General features: G+C 45.2%; 1 protein-coding gene across 2 annotated transcripts in view; it reads right to left on the bottom strand.

The window, feature by feature from the left end:
* KIF3A (kinesin family member 3A) overlaps positions 1 to 20316 on the bottom strand; it is a 63961-nt gene that overhangs the window by 3627 nt on the left and 40018 nt on the right. For both annotated transcript variants that reach the window (XM_066591215.1, XM_066591213.1), the window contains 6 exons: positions 19249 to 19429; positions 15940 to 16050; positions 9769 to 9894; positions 8933 to 8986; positions 8783 to 8851; positions 6735 to 6859 (listed from right to left, as the gene is read on the bottom strand). In XM_066591215.1, the coding sequence (XP_066447312.1) occupies positions 6735 to 6859; positions 8783 to 8851; positions 8933 to 8986; positions 9769 to 9894; positions 15940 to 16050; positions 19249 to 19429 (666 nt within the window). The remainder of the gene's footprint in view (positions 1 to 6734; positions 6860 to 8782; positions 8852 to 8932; positions 8987 to 9768; positions 9895 to 15939; positions 16051 to 19248; positions 19430 to 20316) is intronic.

Raw genomic sequence — 20316 nt, 5'->3', positions numbered from 1 at the left:
GAATAACGAAGAGGGTGTCGCTCCTACGAAACTCCTTTGTTCTTTTCACATAGATCCTCAGCTCCCTTACTACGTCCAGGTGGTGCAGCATTTTTCCTTTTTGTGTACTGGATCTGGACAAAAAGAAGGCAAGACAATTTCTTCATTAATGTGAAACTGCGATACTACCTTTGGTAGAAACTCGGGTGATGGTCTTAGTACCGCTTTGTCCTGGTGGAAGGTCATATATATGGCGCCTGTATAGACAAAGCCGCCAGCTCCGAGACCCTACGGATTGACGTGATAGCGACGAGGAATACCACCTTCCAGGTCAGTAGTCGCATAGAAATTTCCTTCAGCGGTTCAAACGGCTGGTCCGTCATAGTGTCCAACACGAGATTAAGGTCCCAAGTTTGGACCGGGGGTTTAAACGGGGGCGTCGTATGGGCGACTCCTTGCAGGAATGTACGTACTGCCATCCTATTTGCGATTGGTTTTTGGAACAGTACCGTTAATGCCGACACCTGTCCCCTTAACGAACCTACCCTCAATCCTACTTCGAGGCCCGATTGTAGGAATGCAAGAATTCTGGCCACCGAAAATTGCATCGGTTGTACCCGCCTCTCCTCACACCAGGTGAAGAAGCGCTTCCAGACTCTATAATAAATTGCAGATGAGGCTGGTTTTCTGGCCCGTATCATTGTCCGAATAACCTTCTCCGAATAACCTTTTCTCCTCAACACCTCGGTCTCAACGGCCAAGCCGTCAAATGTAGAGACTTGGAATTCGGGTGTAGAAAAGGCCCCTGGGATAGCAGGTCTCTTTGCTCTGGAAGATGCCACGGTGTGTCGAACAGCATTTCTATGATGGTCGCGTACCAGCTTCTCCTTGGCCAGTCTGGCGCTATTAATATCGCTGGTCGCCCTTCCTGCTTGATTTTCCCTAGGATCCTCGGTATGAGAGGGATTGGTGGAAATTCGTATAGGAGCTTGTACTCCCCCCCACGAAATGGTCAGCGCATCCGTTGCCGCTGCTTGTGGATCCCGCGCTCGGGACACAAATGGGTGTAGTTTGTAGTTTAGTCGGGACGCCATGAGGTCCACGTCTGGTGTGCCCCATTTCAGGCATATCGTCCGAAAAACTTCCGGGTGCAGCCCCCATTCGCCGGGATCCACCCAGTTTTCTATTCCGGGAATGTAGACTGCGGAAATCGAGCTCAGATGCTTCTCTGCCCACGTTAGTATGCCTGCTACCTCGCTCATTACCGACGCGCTCCGTGTTCCCCCTTGTCGGTTGACATAGGTCACCGCTGTGGTGTTGTCCGTCTGGACGCGTACATTTTTTCTCTTGAGACTGGGCCCGAAGTGTCAGGTAGATGGTCCGCAACTCTAGGATGTTTATATGCAGCCTTGTCTCTCTTTGAGACCACACTCCTTGAACAGACTGGTCCCCCAGTGTTCCGCCCCAACCTGAAAGGCTGGCGTCCGTCGTCACTACTATCCAACGATTTGGGCCCAAAGGCCGTCCCGCCTGAAGCCTCCCAGGTTCCAGCCACCACTTCAGTGACCTTTGGACTTGAGGGGTTATCTGGATTCGCTGTTCCAGGGTCAGCCGGGACCCATTCCAGCGTGACAGTATCAAGTGTTGTAGCTTCCTCGACCGGAACTGGGCGAACGGAACCGCCTCGAATGCTGCCACCATCTGGCCCAGGATAGCCATGCAGTGTCTGAGGGTTAGCGATTTCCCCTGTATTAGGGACCGGACCCCCTGTCGGAGCTTGTCTACCTTTGCTTGGGGTAGCAGGACCCGGTGCTGGCTGGTGTCGAATATCATGCCCAAATTCTCCAAGCGTTGTGTCGGTATTAGGCATGATTTTTTGCGGTTCACTATCCAGCCGAATTCTTCTAGAATCCTCATCGTGACGTGTAGGCTTTTGATGTTGCCGCCCCACGACGGTGCCTTTATTAGTATATCGTCCAGGTATGGAATGGCTGATATACCTTCCGCATGGAGTAGCGCCATCACTGCTGCTAGTACCTTTGTAAAAACTCTTGGAGAGGTAGACAGGCCGAATGGCAGCGCCGTAAATTGAAAATGCCTTCCCTGTGTTTCGAAACGAAGGAATTTTTGATGTGTTTCCCGAATCGGGATATGGAGATAAGCGTCCTTGATATCTATCGAGGACAGAAATTCGCCCGGTTGCATGGAGGTTATCACGGACTTGATTGATTCCATCCGGAAATGTTTTGTTCTGATGAATTGATTCAACCTCCTTAAATCCAGCACCGGTCTCACTCTGCCGTCCTTTTTGGGTACAAGAAAAAGATTCGAATAGAACCCTTGCCTCTCTTGTGCCCCCGGTACCGGTTTCACAACCCCCTGTGCCAGAAGGTTCTGCACTGCCTGCTGTAGGTTGGCTACTCCTTCCGGGGTGGTAGGCACTCTGGACCTGCAGAACGAATTCCGTGGGAGAGTCGTGAATTCGATTGCGTACCCGGATGTCACAATCTCCTGCACCCACTTGTCGCTCACGCGCCTCCCCCATGTCTCCCGAAATTGGGAGAGCCTTCCCCCCACCCTGGTGACACTGGGTGGGGGCAGCATCTCATGCCGCGCTCTTTGATCCCGCCGTTTTAGATGTTCCGGGTCGGGATCGCCATGTTTGTCTTGTTTTGAAAGAGGGGCCCCTCTTTGCGTCCGTCGGGGTTTTTGTAGACTGGGACCACTGCCCTGACCCTGGACGGGACGAAAAACGCTGAAAGGATCTAAAAAACGTTTTCCTTTTTAATGGAACCTTCTCCTTTCTTGCCGGCATTTGTGGTAACGACGTGCTCTTGCCGCCTGTGGCGTCCTTTATCATGTCATCCAGTTTAGGTCCAAACAGCCTGTTTCCTTCGAATGGCAATTTCGTTAGAGCCATCTTGGATGCTGTATCTGCTGACCAGCTTTTCAGCCAGAGAGTTCTCCTTGCCGCAACCGATGCAGCGGATGCCTGGGCAACGAACTTGGCTGCGTCTAGTTCTGCTGCGCATACAAACTTGCTTGCCTGTATGACGTTGTCTGTCAGTTCGAGCAACTCACTCGGTGGAGCACCTGCTACAATGTCTCTCCGTAGCTGTTTGGCCCAGGCTATGGACGCCTTACTGACCCATGCGGCCGCAAAAATCGGCTGCAAGGCAGTGCCTGTGGCTTGAAACACGGTTTTTGCCAACGTATCCAGCTTCCTGTCTTGAGGATTAGCCAGCATTGCTAATTCGGCTGTTGGCAGTGCTGTGCTTCTAGACAGTCGTGACACTGGCGGGTCGACTACCGGAGGTACCGCCCAACCCTTTTTCAGACCCCCTGGGAATGGGTATGTAATTTCCTAAGTCTTCCCGGGTTGCCTAAATTTTTTGTCCGGGTTCTGCCATTCCTTGTTAAGGACCTCCAAAAAATCCGGATGGTCTGGGAAGACCTGCCGCGATCTCTTCTGCCGTCTAAATGACAACGTGGAAGGAGCCGTCTCCACTGGTTCCTCCGTTACTTGGAGGGTTTCTCTTATGGATATTACCAGGCCGTCCATTAGACTGGCTAGGCGCGACACCTGTTCCTCGTCTAGTTCCGAAACTGACGAGCCTGCAGAGCGGTCGTAGTCTTCAGACCCACTGCCCTCGCCTGCCGTTTGGGCCGTGTCCTGGGACGCCCATGAGCAAGACGCTCGAGGGGACTCATGGCGAGCCCGGGCTGGTCTCGCAGAATACCGGGACCGTGAAGAGTGCCTTGATCTGTGGTAAGTGTGCACGGACTCCCTGGACCCATGAGAGCCATGAGAGTCCCTGGATCGTCTGGACTTGGAGGATTTAGACGACCTCCTGGTGTGGCGCGATCTATGGGGAGTGTCCTCGCTGCTACGGGACCTCCTTCTCTTGTGTGCCCTCCCTCGTGCATATTCCGAGGAGGACGCGTCTGAGCTGGGCTCTGACCGGCGTAAAATCGCCGCAGAGGATGTGGCCAAGCCAGAAACGGCTGCGGCCAGGGACCTCGCCCATTGGGGTTCGGGCCCTGGCTCCACAGGGGCGGCGGGGGGCACCGGGGTCCCTGGAGCTGCGCGCGCCGCGGCACATCTAGCGCAGCGGGGGTCGACTTGACCGCAAGCAAACTTAACGCTGCAGGTAGTGCAAGCGTAATGCTTCACCCTCCCCTTGGCCGGGCTGGAACCCTCTGATCTAGGGTCAGACGTGGCAACAGAAAACAATTTCCAGGTAGCGGGTAAGCTACGTACCGTTACAGGAATGCCTGCAGGGGGGACGGGGAGGGCGGGGGGAGAACACCGCGAAGTGCTGCCTTGGGCAGGGCTTACCCGGTGTAGCAGCTGGGTCTGCGGTTCCCCCGGTCCAGCTGGAGCCTCTGGTCCTGACGCTTGGATGCTGTCAGGAGTCGACGCGGGTACACCACACGATCTCGCAGCGTTGGTGACCCGGCAGGTGCTGTGGCAGGGACTGCTGCGGAGTTGTTACCGCTGCTGGTGCCCGAGACCGGAGGTGCTGCTGCTGTCCGGGTGCTTTCTCCGTAGCAGAAGGAAACTGCAGGGCTGAATGGCTGGACGGCTGCTGTGTGCTCAGAGAGCTGCGCAGTGCTGGGCTCAGAGGTGCAGACAGACGAAGTGTCCAGCTGCAGAGAGTGGCCATTCCTCTGTCCGGCTGCCCCTTTTAAACTTGCCGCGGTCGGAGGGGGCGTGGCCTGCCCCGGAAGCGTCCCCGCGACCCGGAAGTGACGTTTTCCGGCCGTGACGACGGCGCTCCGCCCCCCGGAGCGCCGTGCCCGGAAGTGGCCTGCCAGCCGGCGCCCCGGCGTCCTGCAACATGTCCGCTTCTATCCCTGGCCGGGAGAGCTGCCGCTGCTGCTGCCGTCCCGATGCTCCTTAAGGTAACCTGCGTCCGCCGCCAGTATGGAGTCCCGAACGGACTGTTACCGCCGCCGCTGTCCGTGTGGAGTCCCAGACAGGATGTTGCCGCCGCCGCTGTCCGTACGGAGTCCCAAGCGGGGTGTCTTGTCCTGGGAGCCACAGCCTGTCCGTGCGTCGACCGCTCCAGCAGTGCTGCCCCCTACGCGTCACCGTCAGACAGTGCGCTACTCCAGGGAGGGGGAGCCCTATGGCTGGCGGGTGACCGACTCAGATGCGCATTGCATGGTCGGGCCCCTTTTTCTTCTCTGGGTGAGACGCCGCAGTAGTGGTGGAGACACCCTCTGCCTGCGTCTCCCCCGGGAGGCCAGTAGAGCCAGGGAAAAGCCCCGACTCCCCGGATTCCGCGAATAGCTCTTTCCACGTCTGCCTCCTAGCAGACACTAAGCTAAAGACTAATTAGCTGAGTGCCTGCAGGGGGGATATAGCCAGGTGGGGAGGAGCTAACACTTTTTTGCTTAGTGTCGCCTCCTAGGGCAGTGGCTATATCCCATGGTCTAGGCTGTGGCCCCCAATGATACGGACGAGAAATCAGATCTTCACAGAATAGATAGTACAGGACTTACCAATCGGTGACAGCCAGACTAAGGGCTCATTTTTATGCATGTAAATATGTACTGTATTACACATTTATTTTTTACATACGTAATATGGAGTGACTACATCCCATTGATTTTAATCGGTTTATTCATAAATGTGCATTTTTCACGCACTTTCGGTCACATGAAAAAACGCAGGATGGCCCATTTTGGTCAGTATTATGGACTGAAATAGGCCATAGAAGCGAGTGGGACTGCACAAATATGCAGTGAATGCGCACGGCACATATGTATTCACTGCATATTCACACCAAAAAATCATTGGTCCCTTCTTGCATTTTTTGACCGTATGAACACACAGTGCTTCTGTGTGCAAATACACTCATAAGGAGGGCTGAACTATGCCCTGAATAGGCAAGTTTTGGTCTGTGACTACGCTTGTATAAAGGAGGACTGCTGGAGATATCCATGCACCTGCACTTGACCATCTCCAGTAGTTCCATAAAGGTGAATGGAGCGGCAGAGCGTATGCTTCAATGTTGCTTTATTCAAACTCCCCCTCACTACAGAGTGTACAGTGAGGAGGACAGGGGGACACGAAACCCCTGTTCTTGTGGTCTGTTGGATAGATGATTAAGTCAATTCTGCCGCAACACATTTAAGGTGGACCTGTCAGATGGAATAAGGGTACATGGGCACTGCCACTGCAGTATAGCACTGTGGTATAGGATAAGGACACACTACTGTAAAACTCATTATAATCTCAGTAATCAAGATATCACATGCCTCGATGGGAGATTGGAGTGCTCCGCTTGGATAAATCTGTCATCAGGTGTGATCTACTGTATATTAATATCCCTGTGTCTCCTCTGTACTTGGATAACTGGGATCGAAACCAATGGTATAAATCAGTGTTTCTGAAAGAGGGGGGCAGGCGTCACTGGGGACCACCGACTGTTGGCAAGGTGCAGCTATGCAGTCAGTTTTGACAGAAATGATCATATGCTAAACAGGTCTTTGTCTTGCTGAAGAAATCTCCAATTTAGTAATATTTATTCCTCCTGTGCTTATTTTAAAAGTCATACAGGCGACCAAAGACAAATTTCCATTTTCGCCTAGTCTGTGGCCATTAGTGAGGCCCGGGCATTATCGCCATGTTCCAGCTATGAGGCTTCAGGGAGATAAAAAAAAAGATTGAAATCTCCTGGTTTAAACGAACCGATCTAATATCATCGGCTCCGTGCCTTAAGCATGGTAAGGAAGCGAACACATACCTGCGACCTGTTTTGGGTCTTGTTTTTCCTTTTGATGTTCTAGGCCTTTCTAGCTTCATTAAGGACTGACGAAGGCTCTCCTCGGTGTAAGCCAAATACACATGGGACAAATCCACTTCAAAAGGCTGAGGGAACATTAAGCAAACTAACTTCAGTCACCTCTAAGGAGGAGGTCTATGTAAGATATACACAGACAGACACAATTAATCCACTAGCAACTGGTCAACAATAAACAGTTTTCAGAAGTTTGGTATTTTGTTTTCTTTCTTTGCTCTACGGGAATGCATCATCCTTTCTTAGGTTTCCTTTACATGATTGTGGAGTTCCTATAGGAAAGTGTCTGCCTTCAGAAAATGTATAGGCATGGAGACAGAATACTATTTGTTTTTATTTCAAAACTCAGGTTTGTGTATGTCCTGGCCACAAAACAAATTAAAGTAGATAATCTGCCACAATGTTTATTGGCTGAACTAATGGTAAGTTAAAAAGGAATTAAAACAATGTATTTCCGCCCAACATCATAGTGTAAGAGATGGAAATATACTGGTTCCAGTTTGGTAGGACAGCCATAATGAAAACCAGTGCGGAGCTGTACATAGACGTGCTGTGTGCTGGAAGACTTCGGTCATACCGTGGATCCTTCACCTAATGACGGTTTTATCTCCTGATCATGAGCCCCATAATACACCGCTGGCACGGTTTTATTTCTCCTGTTTTGTCTAGAGCCTTCTGCCCCTACACTACCATAGAGCAGCTTCTACGCTCACCCACTGTCACGTTCCCTTGTAGATTGTAAGCCCCCAGTAACAGCGCACTGATGTACCCATGTGTATTCTTGTATTTATTGTTATGTACTGAAAATTTTTTTAAATGTCTATCGAAATGTTCCCAGCAAGAGAAACCAAGTGATCGTGTAGATGTGACACCTTTTTATGTCTACAAGATTACTTTCTCTTGCTGGGAACAATCACATTACACTCTACTGGCTAACACGGTACCAAACCTTTTTCATTATAACTCGTACCTAAATGTCTAGTGTCCTGGAATAAGTGGCACATCTAGAAATAATGTTTTATTTACCTATTTTATGATGAATTGCTCATGGATTTAACTTCATTTTATTTAATAAGATTTATTCCTGTCCGTTTCATGGATGAGAAATAGGACATGCCAATGCGTGCCAATGTGCTGCGTCCATGTAAATCGGACAGCATGTGGACTAGTGCCCGTGTGCTGCCCGATGCGAGTTGTGCACAAACCTCTCGGTCACAACTCCCATTCATAGCTCGTGTTCACCAAGCCATAGTTACATTTTTGATTTAGGTGTGATTTTCTGTCATAGTGTATATGTATCTCCCTCAACTTTAGATTCAGCCTCTATACATGGGTGATAATCAGCAAGGTGCAGAAATGTTTAATGAACGCACAAAAGCAGATAAGAGCTGGGGTAAAACAATCAAAAGTTAGTGGCTAGGGTTAAATAAACTATAAAGTTATGGACTTGCAGGAATTGGGACGCTGAGACCAGGAGTGTCACTGTCATCTTACTCATCATTCTCCCACTGTCCACCGTAGGTCCTCTGTTCATTGTCCCGCAGACTATTTATGTGTGCATTATGGGTACATGTGGAAGTATTCTGTGACGGCTTTGCGGATGGACAGAGGGGCTACAGCAAGATAGATAAGTATGTGAGTGGCACCTTCAGACTCAGCGCCCAAGATCCTATGAGCCCATAACTTTAGCTTATGGGGCTTATAAGAGCTGATAAATATCTGAGGACCTGACGCCCATGCAAAACGATTGTTTAAGTTCATTCTATTTACTTCTTACTACAGGACACAGGTTAGCATGGAACGTATGGTGTGTTCCCTTCCCATTTACACATCACTGGTACCACTGGAACACTGTTCTCAGCGATCTGTATACACATACATGCAGAAGACGCAGGTCACATCTTTGTATACCCCGAGACTCCTCCGCACAGGGAACATGCGATGTCATAAAATACATAGGACACGTTACTCTACTATGGTGGGATGCATCTTACGTCTTTTTCTTTCTTGTCCGGTACCGGAGTCTGCTTCCTCATATTGTTTCCAGTGTATGCAACGCATTTCTTACAAAGATACAAATTTACATGTTAGAGGATCTTGGAGGGTCAGAAGACACATTACTGTAAACTAAGGAGTCTGCTTACCAGCTGCCACTCTCCAATATCTTCATTCCAGTGGACGTAGTTTTCAATCATGTCCTGAACACAAAGAGCATTATAGATGTATTTAGCATGAATACGTTTTGAAGGTTTTGATGGCTTTTCGTACATAAGTGGACCGATACATATTAGATCCTCATTATAACAGTATACAAACATAGAGGTGGGGTAAGAATGGGTCTGCAATAGCTTCCTAAGGAAAACCCTCTTAATAAATTGTTTGAAAAGTCGATTCATCAATGTTATTTCCTCCGATCCAAGAGCAGAGATGTAGATGTATACAGTTTAATAATAATAATCATTTACATCCTTCTGGATCTTCTTTCTTCTGCACGGCGGATCCAGGTGGGTCCGTCAGTCGGCACGCTGCAGGCATGCACAGTGCATTCTTTTTTTAACCTTCTGCTTTCCCATGGATCCACAGCACGGATAGCTTTTATTGACTTCAATGGAAGCCGTCCGTGTGTGAATCTGCAAAAAATGCAGCATGCTGCGATTTTTTTCAACCGCGCGTGCGATCCGCAAATTGGGAAAATTGACATCCGCAGGTATTTAATTACCTACGGATGCCTAATGATTGTCTATGGGCTGCTTGAACTGCGGATCGCACATGCGGTTGACAGGCGCGGATTCCGCAATTCAATTATATCCGTGGACATGTGACCTACCGCTAAGGGACACAGCTGTTATGTTAGAGCATGTGGATTTACAGAGAACATACAACCCATTTATTTTTTCATTGTACACATCTATACAGCGCATACACTTTCCACAGCGCTGTACACAGATTGTCATCACTTACACTTTAGTTATTGTGTTACCTGATATTCCTGTGGAATGAAATTATCAATGATGATCATCTGAAGTCGGAGCTCACGACTCAGCTGCCTGATATTTTCCAGTAACCCCTCTATTTCTCTTTGGTGTTCTTGCTGCAAGTCAGCCATCTACAAAAAAAATGTAACACAGGAACGTAACCACTGACTTGCCAATTGTTGAACAGTATCATATGGTAGACTTCATTGTCTTGCTTGGACTACTGAGCCCAGAGCAGCTAAAAACATCTATCATGATCATTTTGGATGAAAGAAATTTAAAAGGGTTGTCCAGGACTTTTGGGACTTTTCCTATTGATGATCTATCCTCAGAACAGGTCATTAATAGTTGATCGTGGGGTTCCACTGCTGAGGATTCCCATCGATCAGCCAATTTCTAGCACCGCTGTAACATTACTCACCATTCATTACTCACCACCTATTAGTGCCATTAAAGAAGTGGAAAATATGTTCCAAAAATAGAGAAAAAAAATCTCTCAGCGCTTGGTGAATATTTTCTATTTTTGGAACATATTTTCTATATATGCATATGTCCACTAAGGACCTGTGGACATACTCTCTCAGGCGTCTCTCCAGACCTTCTGGATACGGACAGGAGTAAAGTACCATAAATACCAAGTGAACCTGGGCTCTGGGGAGCACCAGGTGAGTCCCTTACCTATATATGTATTTATTATATATGCAATAAGTCACTTCAAGGTGCTGTCCAATTGTCATAAACTAAGTGGAAGAAGTATAGGAGTAGCTGCTTGGGCATCTGATGATGAAAGATAAAAGGCACACTAACACCCCATTTACACTGAAAGATGATTGCTCAAAAATTGCTCAAACCACAGTTTAAGTGAGAGTTGGGAGTGATCATCTTTGCATAAACTCTTAAGTAGCTAATTAGCTACTTAAGAGTTAAATAAAGGCGGAGTGGGACACCGCTGACAGCTCCAAGAACAGTAGCTGCGTAGTATATGCAAACAGCTGCTTTGTTCTCGGAGCTTTCAGCTAGTATCCCACTGGGAAGTTCGAGCAGGATACCAGCTGAAAGAATGTTATCAGTGCTGCCCCCTGAGAACTCAGCATGTACGCTAATAAGAGTCGTAATAAAGCTAATAAGCTTGCAAAAAGTCAGCAATGAACGAATAGTGCACGAAAAGTGCACGATGGCAGCGCATTTCGACGCAACGGTTATCGCTCAAAAAATGGCTTTTAAGCGAATTTTGAGCAATAATCGTTGTGTCTATATGGGCCTTTAGTCTCTAAGAAATGTGGATAAGGTTGGCAGTAGCCACATCTGAGGAGTCCGTGAGGCATTATTCCAAGTACCACGTAGTGAGGCCCAAGCACTGTTATCCTGCTGATTTCATATGTGTAGCTAAATGAACTTGTTCCAGAGTCAGAACTACGGTCCTACTGGCTTCTCTTTATTCGGAGAGGCTTCTGTAGGCCATCACTTATAAGAATACTGTATGTAAAGTACCTGCTAATGTCTAAAACCTAGACGTGTGTAAAGTATTACATGGAATGCACATTTAGTGATGCATCGTGACAACCTTCTAGACACAAAGACCCCATTTCCTATTCACATTTTGTGAAATGAGTAAATGATAGATCTTTATCAAGCACAAACTTATCAGCGGACCTGAAACCTGCAGGCAGCATATCTATGTACAGTATAAGACTAACTGTACAAAGCCCACAGAGGTCTCAGAACAACAACTACCAATATAAACCCCTGGGGTCAGACAGTTTTGGACCAATTCGTGATTTCTGACACGTTTTTGTGCTGGTAACTTTGGAGAACTTTATCTGAGACTTTTTTCATGACATACTGTAGTTTATGTTTATGGTAAATCTAGTTTGACAAGCTTTGCATTTATTTAGGAAAAAAGTCAAAAAGTTTGAGAAAATTTTGAAAAAGTTTTCATTTTTCAAACTTTTTAATTTTCTGCTTGTAAAACAGTCATACCGCACAAAATAGCTAGTAAATAACATGTACCATAGGTTATCTTTAGGTTGGCTTCATTTTTTAAAATATCCTTCTATTTTTTCAGGATGTTGGAAGACTTAAGTAATTTTAAGTAAATTTTTCAAATTTTGAAGAACATTTAAAAAAATCTATTTTATAGGGACTGAATCTGTTTTGAAGGGTCTATATATTAGAAACCCATCATCCCATTTTAAATACTGACCCTAAAGCCCCTCTTCTCCATATAGGGAGCCCAGTACTATGACTAAAGCATTATAGTTGGGGGCCCTGTTACAGGTTTTGCATTGGGGCCCAGGGAGCTTTAAGTTACATCTCTGACTGCAACCCTCAAAGTTGTCAAACTGGCATCTGTGTTTGTGCTGTATAAAGGACGTGGTAAGTTTATTGTACAGGTCAGTATGATTACATGACATACAACATTTATATATTTTTTACTAATTCTGCACAGTAAAAGCGTGTTTCATAGAGATTGTTTGTGGATCGCCATATTTAGGAGCCATTATTTTTCTTGTCTATGGAAATGTGTAGGGGCTAATTTGTTAAAATCTTTTTCTGCTGGGCAGCATGGACAAGCGAACAGCATTACCGGCATGGTTTATCTTTTTACTTTGTGGTATGAATGACATTATAGTGATTTTATTAACTACATTTTTATTGTTTTGCCATTTTTGCACAACCCACTGCCCCCAAAAAAGTACCCTAACTTTTTTTTTTCAAAATCTTGTGTCACCATACTCTGGGAGTACAAACCCTCCACAAATCTGACAGTTTTTTTATTATGTTGCCCTTATGGTGGCCTATTAGGATCTGAAAGTGTCAGGCTCTGCATTGGCGGGGGCATCTATGGAGATATCTGCTCCTGGTCACCGCAGCAGGGGCCTGGCTAACCAGTACAGCCGGCCTTCATTGTACACACTGTGGGATCAGCACTGGAGCCTGTATAGCACGGGGGCCATACATGTACAGCGGATTATGCTGTACTGTACATGTATGTTGCTAAGGCCCAAAAATCAGTTTATCACCGCAGGTTGTCGGCCTGCATAGTGCACTACACGTACTATGCGGCCTGACACCTTTATATGCTATATCTGTGTGCAAGTACAGTATAAACCCCCTGTAATCAGCTCAAATCACTGAGGGAAGCTGCAGGCCAGCCATACACTTCCCTTGCAGCAGCAGGTGGACAACAAAATAAATGGCCAACCATGTCATACATGCACAGGCCCAGAGTTTGCTGTGGCTGTCCCCTCTGGCTCCAAGAGAGGTCAGAAGCAAAAGAGCACTTTATATAAAACTGATATGCACTAATAGGACATATACAGAGAGAAGCGGTCATTAGGATACAGGTTTATTAGAACAGTCTGTACAACTTTGAAGCTACTGTTCTTCCTGGAGCATCACTTTATCAGGAAAAATGTGATAGGAGTAAGTTAGATTTATGGTTCACAGAGACAGGAAGAATCCCACATTTTCTTTACTATAAATGCCCTTCACAGTTAGGATTAGTTTAAAACATGCAAAATTTATTAGGTAATTTAAAATTAAAGACACTAATGGGCAACAAATCTGAATTATTTTCCAATATCCCACTGGATAGGAAAGATACGAAGAGTATATTAACACAGGACACGACGTGTGTGCTAGAAAAGCTGTTGGTCGTCTGTGTTAGTGTTCACTTAACAATGTAGTTCAAAAAAGTATGTTTCTGGATTAAACAGTTCACCATCAGACGTATGATAGCTGGTGCACATGCATTGATGTTCCTCATAGAGTTAGTTGCTTCATACAAGCTCTAGAGAACGGCATAATAGCTTTTTGACAAAGATGCATACGCTTATCTGATGTGGTTTACTGTTAAATCAGTTATCATAACTAGGTTTCCTCCTCGGAGCAAAAACTCTTATAAAATTTATACTCGATTTTGAGACACTTTAATGTGTTTGATTCACAAAATAATTTGTATATTTATTTTAACTCTTAACTCAACGCGTTTCTCCGCAAGATGGCAGCGGTTCATCAGGAGTATACAGTTTATGAAAGGCTGGTTCGTTGGATGATTGGACTGGATTGTTTACGGAAAGATATATACCCTGGAGCCTGCTGCTTGCTCTCTGTACTATGTTTCTTGTGCTCTCACACTTGCTATGAAATAACCCGCACAGGCCCACCATCTAAGGTCTCGGGTTTATGCAAGGCTAAATGAGCAAACTTTAGTCTGGTTCGTTTAGTGGGTTCCTATATTGAGCACTGAGTATCCTTAGGACTTAGCCTCAAGCTTTAATCTTGCACACCTAATTTGTGGTGCAGATATCTTAAAACTTTAGGCAAATTGGAACTCTGTTTGCCAGTATTCCATATACATCTGAGTGGTCTTTTCTGGCTGAGAGAATCTCCATTATGCTTGCATAAGTTACCATCTATGAGACCTGAGTAGCTACGTATTAGAGTCACCAACTAAGCAATAAGACAGCCGGTGCTAGTTCTCCCTACAGCACCCCTTGACTAAGCTTATCCAAGAGACATCCTCCCTCACGTATGTTCGTGACTCCATCCAGTAGCAATACTCTCATTAAGTCCTCAAACAAATTTCTTTTGGGCTAATACCCAATGCCGTGTTCTCAATAGGCTATAGCACTGATATACTCCAGGCTCAGAATATATACATGGATACATGATTTCACCCTTATTGGGACAAATAGACTGGTCACGGTATATATCTTTCCGTAAACAATCCAGTCCAATCATCCAACGAACCAGCCTTTCATAAACTGTATACTCCTGATGAACCGCTGCCATCTTGCGGAGAAACGCGTTGAGTTAAGAGTTAAAATAAATATACAAATAATTTTGTGAATCAAACACATTAAAGTGTCTCAAAATCGAGTATAAATTTGATAAGAGTTTTCGCTCCGAGGAGGAAACCTAGTTATGATAACTGATTTAACAGTAAACCACATCAGATAAGCGTATGCATCTTTGTCAAAAAGCTATTATGCCGTTCTCTAGAGCTTGTATGAAGCAACTAACTCTATGAGGAACATCAATGCATGTGCACCAGCTATCATACGTCTGATGGTGAACTGTTTAATCCAGAAACATAGTTTTTTGAACTATATTGTTGAGTGAACACTAACACAGACGACCAACAGCTTTTCTAGCACACACGTCGTGTCCTGTGTTAATATACTCTTCGTATCTTTCCTATCCAGTGGGATATTGGAAAATAATTCATATTTGTTGCCCATTAGTGTCTTTAATTTTAAATTACCTAATACATTTTGCATGTTTTAAACTAATCCTAACTGTGAAGGGTAAGTTAGATTTATGACCACATCGACCGTTCATTTTATTTAATGTGTTTTTACATTGCAACTAATGTTTTTAGCCCAATAACGTTATTAGTCTATCTATTAACATAAGCTGGAGTCCAGCCTGGCCCTCCACATCATAGTATTATTCCACTACATTCATGTGAAATGCAATATGTGTAGCCTTAACATACGGCATTCAGCACAAATATATAGGATAAACCATGAAGGACCCCTTGTGGAAGAAATGCAAATGGACAAATAATCATTAAACCCAAATCAGTCAAAGTATTTAAACGAGAAACAATGATGAACCCATTTAACACACCAGGACGTATATTTACATCCTGGAGGTTCGGGGTCTGTGTGGAGGGAGATCGCGGTTCATACAATGCGGGTGTCAGCGGTTTCTTACAGCCGACACCCGCCTGCAACAGCTCCGATAAGCCGAGACACTCATCGCATTAGATCTGTACGAACAATGTACATTGCAAGTCATCTTGTCTGTGAAAAGGGATGAGAATATGACATGTAGTGATTTTTTCACACGGGCATGAAAAATCACCCATGTGAATGGCCTCATATGCCATGAAGGGCCTGTGTGCTGTCAAAGGAATACATAGACAGCGCACGGCCTGAAAACTTACCTGTGTGAATAAGCTGGTATACTTGCGCATTAAAATACTTTTATATGGTAAATATAGATCTGTCCAAAATTACATTTCCTAGTATGCCACCAATGATGGCCATTAGAAAACCAAATTAGAATTACGGTTTTAGGATTTTGGCCCAGCCAGAATGTACATTTATTGTAATATGGTCCTAAAGTGTCAAGCAAGACAGTTATAGGTTGACTGATTAACAAACCTCCGACTTTGCCGCCATTAGCATGGTCCATACTTTCTTCAGTTTCTTGGTTTTACCTTGTGCCTCCTCCTGTAAACTTGTGTATTTCTCCTCAATATCCAGCCGCTCTTGCTGTGGAAAAGAAAAGAAAAAGCCTTAACAGGGAGTAGTTATAAACTCCTAAACATAGAGAGAACTTTAAAGGGGCATTCCAAGCCATTTTTAATACTGATGACCCATGTTTAAGAGAGGTGATCAATAACAGATCAGTGTGGGATGACATTCAGTACCCATGCCAATCAGCTATATGCCAGACCAGCTGTGCGCTGGACCTAGCACAGCTCCGTACAATATGTAGTGACAAGGAATGGTTCACTTGAAAGGGACTTGAAAGGGACTGAGTTTGCAGTACCAATCACGGTAAATGCACAATCTAAAAAGCTGTGCTACCATGGTACCCCAAAAATATTAATTTTTGCCCGAAAAGAGGCACAGTGTCTTATTTTCAGGTGATGTCTTAATACTCACCTAGCAGGCGGCGTTCGGATCCTTCTTGTTGGGCTGGGGGGCTCCGGAAGTCTTCAGTGTAGTCATCAGTGCTGAGAGAGCATTCTCTTCCTGGTAACGTGGCTCGATGAACCAATCACAGCAATTCAATGAGGTCATTCACTGAATGGCTGTGATTGATTCATCACGCCAGCTCTGATTGGATCACGAGTGCCGTGGCTCAGCCAATCACAGTAATTTCGTGCTGGAGGCAGGTTATTCAAGCCCCATTACCATGAAGAGAATGCTCTCTCAGCGCTGAAGACTGCAAGACTACACGGAAGACTGCAAGAGCGCCGCAGCCAAGTGTGAGGGACCCGAATGCCGCCTGCTAGGTGTAGCCATTTCAAGCCCACCCCCCTTCCCCAAAATATATATATAAGTAAATATTATAAGGTGGCCCAAATAGCCCAATGGGTAGTGGGGTCAGAAGGCCCAAAAGGCAGTCTATGGATGGATATAGAGAAAGATTGTATTTACACACACAATATAGCATATCTGACTTGGTCTTCGGGGCCACTCCCCCAGGGACTACAGAAAATGAGCCCGCTGTCAATACTCCCTCCTGCTGTGGAGAAGTGCCCGGTTCAAGTACAATCTGTCCTCCAAGATCTCTCCCATGCTACCAGTACTTCATAATCCGCAATTTCCACCAAGCCAAGACCTAGCTCATTTTAAATGGTGGATAGGTAACCAAATAACCACCCTACAACATTTTTACACTAAATCAAAACTTTTCACCATACAGCAGATTGTAACCACATTTAAGCCGCCCCCTCAGGAATATATGAGAATTAATCAAATATTCAATTTTATCCACTCTATAGCGCCCACCTCCATGCCTCTTTTGCCCACATCATTTGAAGCCATCTGTGCCAGAAACCCTTCTCAGAAAGGAATGTTTTCATATATATACATTACGCTAAACCAACCTCTGCCGGGGGAGAAACTTATGTTTATGAGAAAATGGGAAGTGGACCTACAGCTTGAGATGACCTCTGATAGATGGCAGCATTGTTGTACCACGATCTCTAAAGGTAGCCAAATTCTACATAGCACATACCTAGTTCCACAGAGACTGCACCATCTTTACCTAACCTCTTCCCCGCTATGTTTTAGGGGATGCCAAGAAAGGGGAGATATGCTCCATATATCGTGGACATGTCCGGAGGTCGAAAGGCTATGGTCGCAGGTCCACAATCTTTTCAACCAAATGCTTGTGGGTCCGGTTCCCAAATCCCCTACGGTGTTCCTGCTGGGGGATCGCCCCGCACGATCTAGGTATCAAACCCATAAACTGATACAATATGTATGCATGGCTACAAGAATTCACATCGCTTCCGTATGGAAATCACCTACCCTTTCCTTTTCAGAGGTGCTTGATAGAATATCAATTTTGCTATATGAAAGGATTCATGCGATTAGAACAGACACGATGACGAATTTCCAGAAAATTTGGCAACCTTGGATTGAATGTATAGAGATCCCAGGACTGCGCCATATTATATTATCTACTTAGCTTTTATTCTAGTGACCAGATACAAATATATACATTATTCAGATATTTCTAAACAATGATGTGGACTCTTGGCGACCTATTGGTTTAACTTTCTATGTTGACCCTTTTGTTTTGTTTTAACCCTATAATTCTGTGATCTATTAGCCGCTATAGGCAAATACTATTTTTGATGGCAATATTTGGCCCCTGCGAGGGGACTTTAGAATGTTATAAGTCTATCATACGAATGACTACAAAACACAATAAAACCCTTTGAAACTAAGAAAATAAATAAATAAAATCAGGGTAGGGCTTATTTTCTGGGAAGCATGGAAGTTTCGATGCAGTGGCACTAAAAAGTAGCACTGACCTAATATTGATGACCAGAGGCGTAACTTGAAGCTGCAAAACCTGTAACAGGGTCCCCAACTATAATGCTTTATTCATAGTACTGGGCTCCCTATATGGAGAGGAGAGGCCTTATGGGTCCCCTAAGGGTCCTGGGCCCGGGTGCAACCGCATCCCCTATAGTTACGCCCCCGTTGATGGCCTTTCCTAAAGATCAATATATTAAAGGGGTTGTCCCGCGGCAGCAAGTGGGTCTATACACTTCTGTATGGCCATATTAATGCACTTTGTAATGTACATTGTGCATTAATTATGAGCCATACAGAAGTTATCAAAAGTTATTCACTTACCTGTTCCGTTGCTGGCGTCCTCGTCTCCATGGTTGCCGTCTAATTTTCGCCGTCTAATGGCCAAATTAGACACGCTTGCGCAGTCCGGGTCTTCTTCTCTTCTCAATGGGGCTCCGTGTAGCTCCGCCCCGTCACGTGCCGATTCCAGCCAATCAGGAGGCTGGAATCGGCAATGGACCGCACAGAAGAGCTGCAGTCCACGGAGGTAGAAGATCCCGGCGGCCACCTTCAACCGGTAAGTAAGAAGTCACCGGAGCGCGGGGATTCAGGTAAGCGCTGTGCGGTGTTCTTTTTTAACCCCTGCATCGGGGTTGTCGCGCGCCGAACGGGGGGGGGGGGGGGGGGGTTGAAAAAAAAAAAAAAACCTGTTTCGGCGCGGGACAACCCCTTTAAGAAAAGTTCAGTAATACCCTCTTAAGTGATTAACCATTTTGAATACACATACTGATATTAGTGGCAAGACTTTAGACCGACACAGCAGACAATTTATACTGGTAACTAAATAAATAATAGATCATTAGAATTGCGGATCTTTTCTCACTGTTAATTCCCACCGCCTCAATTTGCTAGCAACTTTTAACCACAAACCTCCTTTTCTTCTAACTCCCTTCGAAGTTTCTCTGCTCGCCTTCTCCGCTCTTCAAGCTCCTGATTGGATTCTTCCAAAAGTTTCTCCTGTTCCTCAGCTTTGGCCAACAAATCCACTCCTCCAACAATGACCTTTTTCTCCAAAGCTGAAAGCTTCTCAAGAAGAGACTGGTGTTCCTGTCTACAAGACAAAGGCACATGATTACATTTTACTTATGGCAGGAACATTTATCCTCACTATTTCTTATAGAAGCTTTGTTTTCACATTCAAAATGCATTGCGTGAATTTTCGGAAGCCAACATAATCAAGTCCATAAGTTGTGCCCAGGTATTGCAAACGGTACGACACACTCCATATATTGTTATGCAGGTTCTCTCGGGTACCTCAATACCACCAATGTGACCATTAGCTGTTACCTGGGCACATGGCAAGGCTCAGAACTGAAAGAGCCCTATTTGTCTGGACAGATTTGCTGGAAAGGTTTTTGGGTACCATGTAGAAGTTACCAGTATTGTGGAAATCCCGGAGAAGTAACCCATGCGGGAAACTCACATTCAAAAGGAATTTATCTAAGGGCATAGTGAGCATTTTGACCCCACAGGTGGTTTCCAGAAATTAATGTGCAGCAAATGGTGATTTTGATTGACGTTAGTGTAGAGACTCACAAGAACCTTTGATGTAGCTTGTGTATTTTAGCCAAAATATTAACCAATACCTTGTATTTATAGGTGACAAGTAAACATACGCTGCTGGTCAATAGAATTGTGGCGATACCAAATCTATATCATTTTATGGCTTACTACTTTAGCACAATAAAAGTATTAAAAAATATATATATTTTGTAAATGTTATATTCTACGAGTCATAACTTTTTCTATTGGGGATACCGATTTTGTACATTTTTTTTCCTGTTTGTTTTCTCCATAAAGCAGTTTTTGCATTTTATTCTATTTACAGTGTTTTTAAACAATATTTATTAGTTCCAGTAGAACTTGAAGATGTAATATCGATTGCCTACATAATACACTGCAATTCTGCAGTGCACTGCATTAGGTCAGTGCTGCATG

Source organism: Eleutherodactylus coqui, chromosome 2 (assembly GCF_035609145.1).
Source record: "Eleutherodactylus coqui strain aEleCoq1 chromosome 2, aEleCoq1.hap1, whole genome shotgun sequence".
Taxonomy (NCBI): domain Eukaryota; kingdom Metazoa; phylum Chordata; class Amphibia; order Anura; family Eleutherodactylidae; genus Eleutherodactylus; species Eleutherodactylus coqui.
The sequence above is the reverse complement of the archived record's forward strand: the minus strand, read 5'-3'. Positions and strand labels throughout refer to the sequence as shown.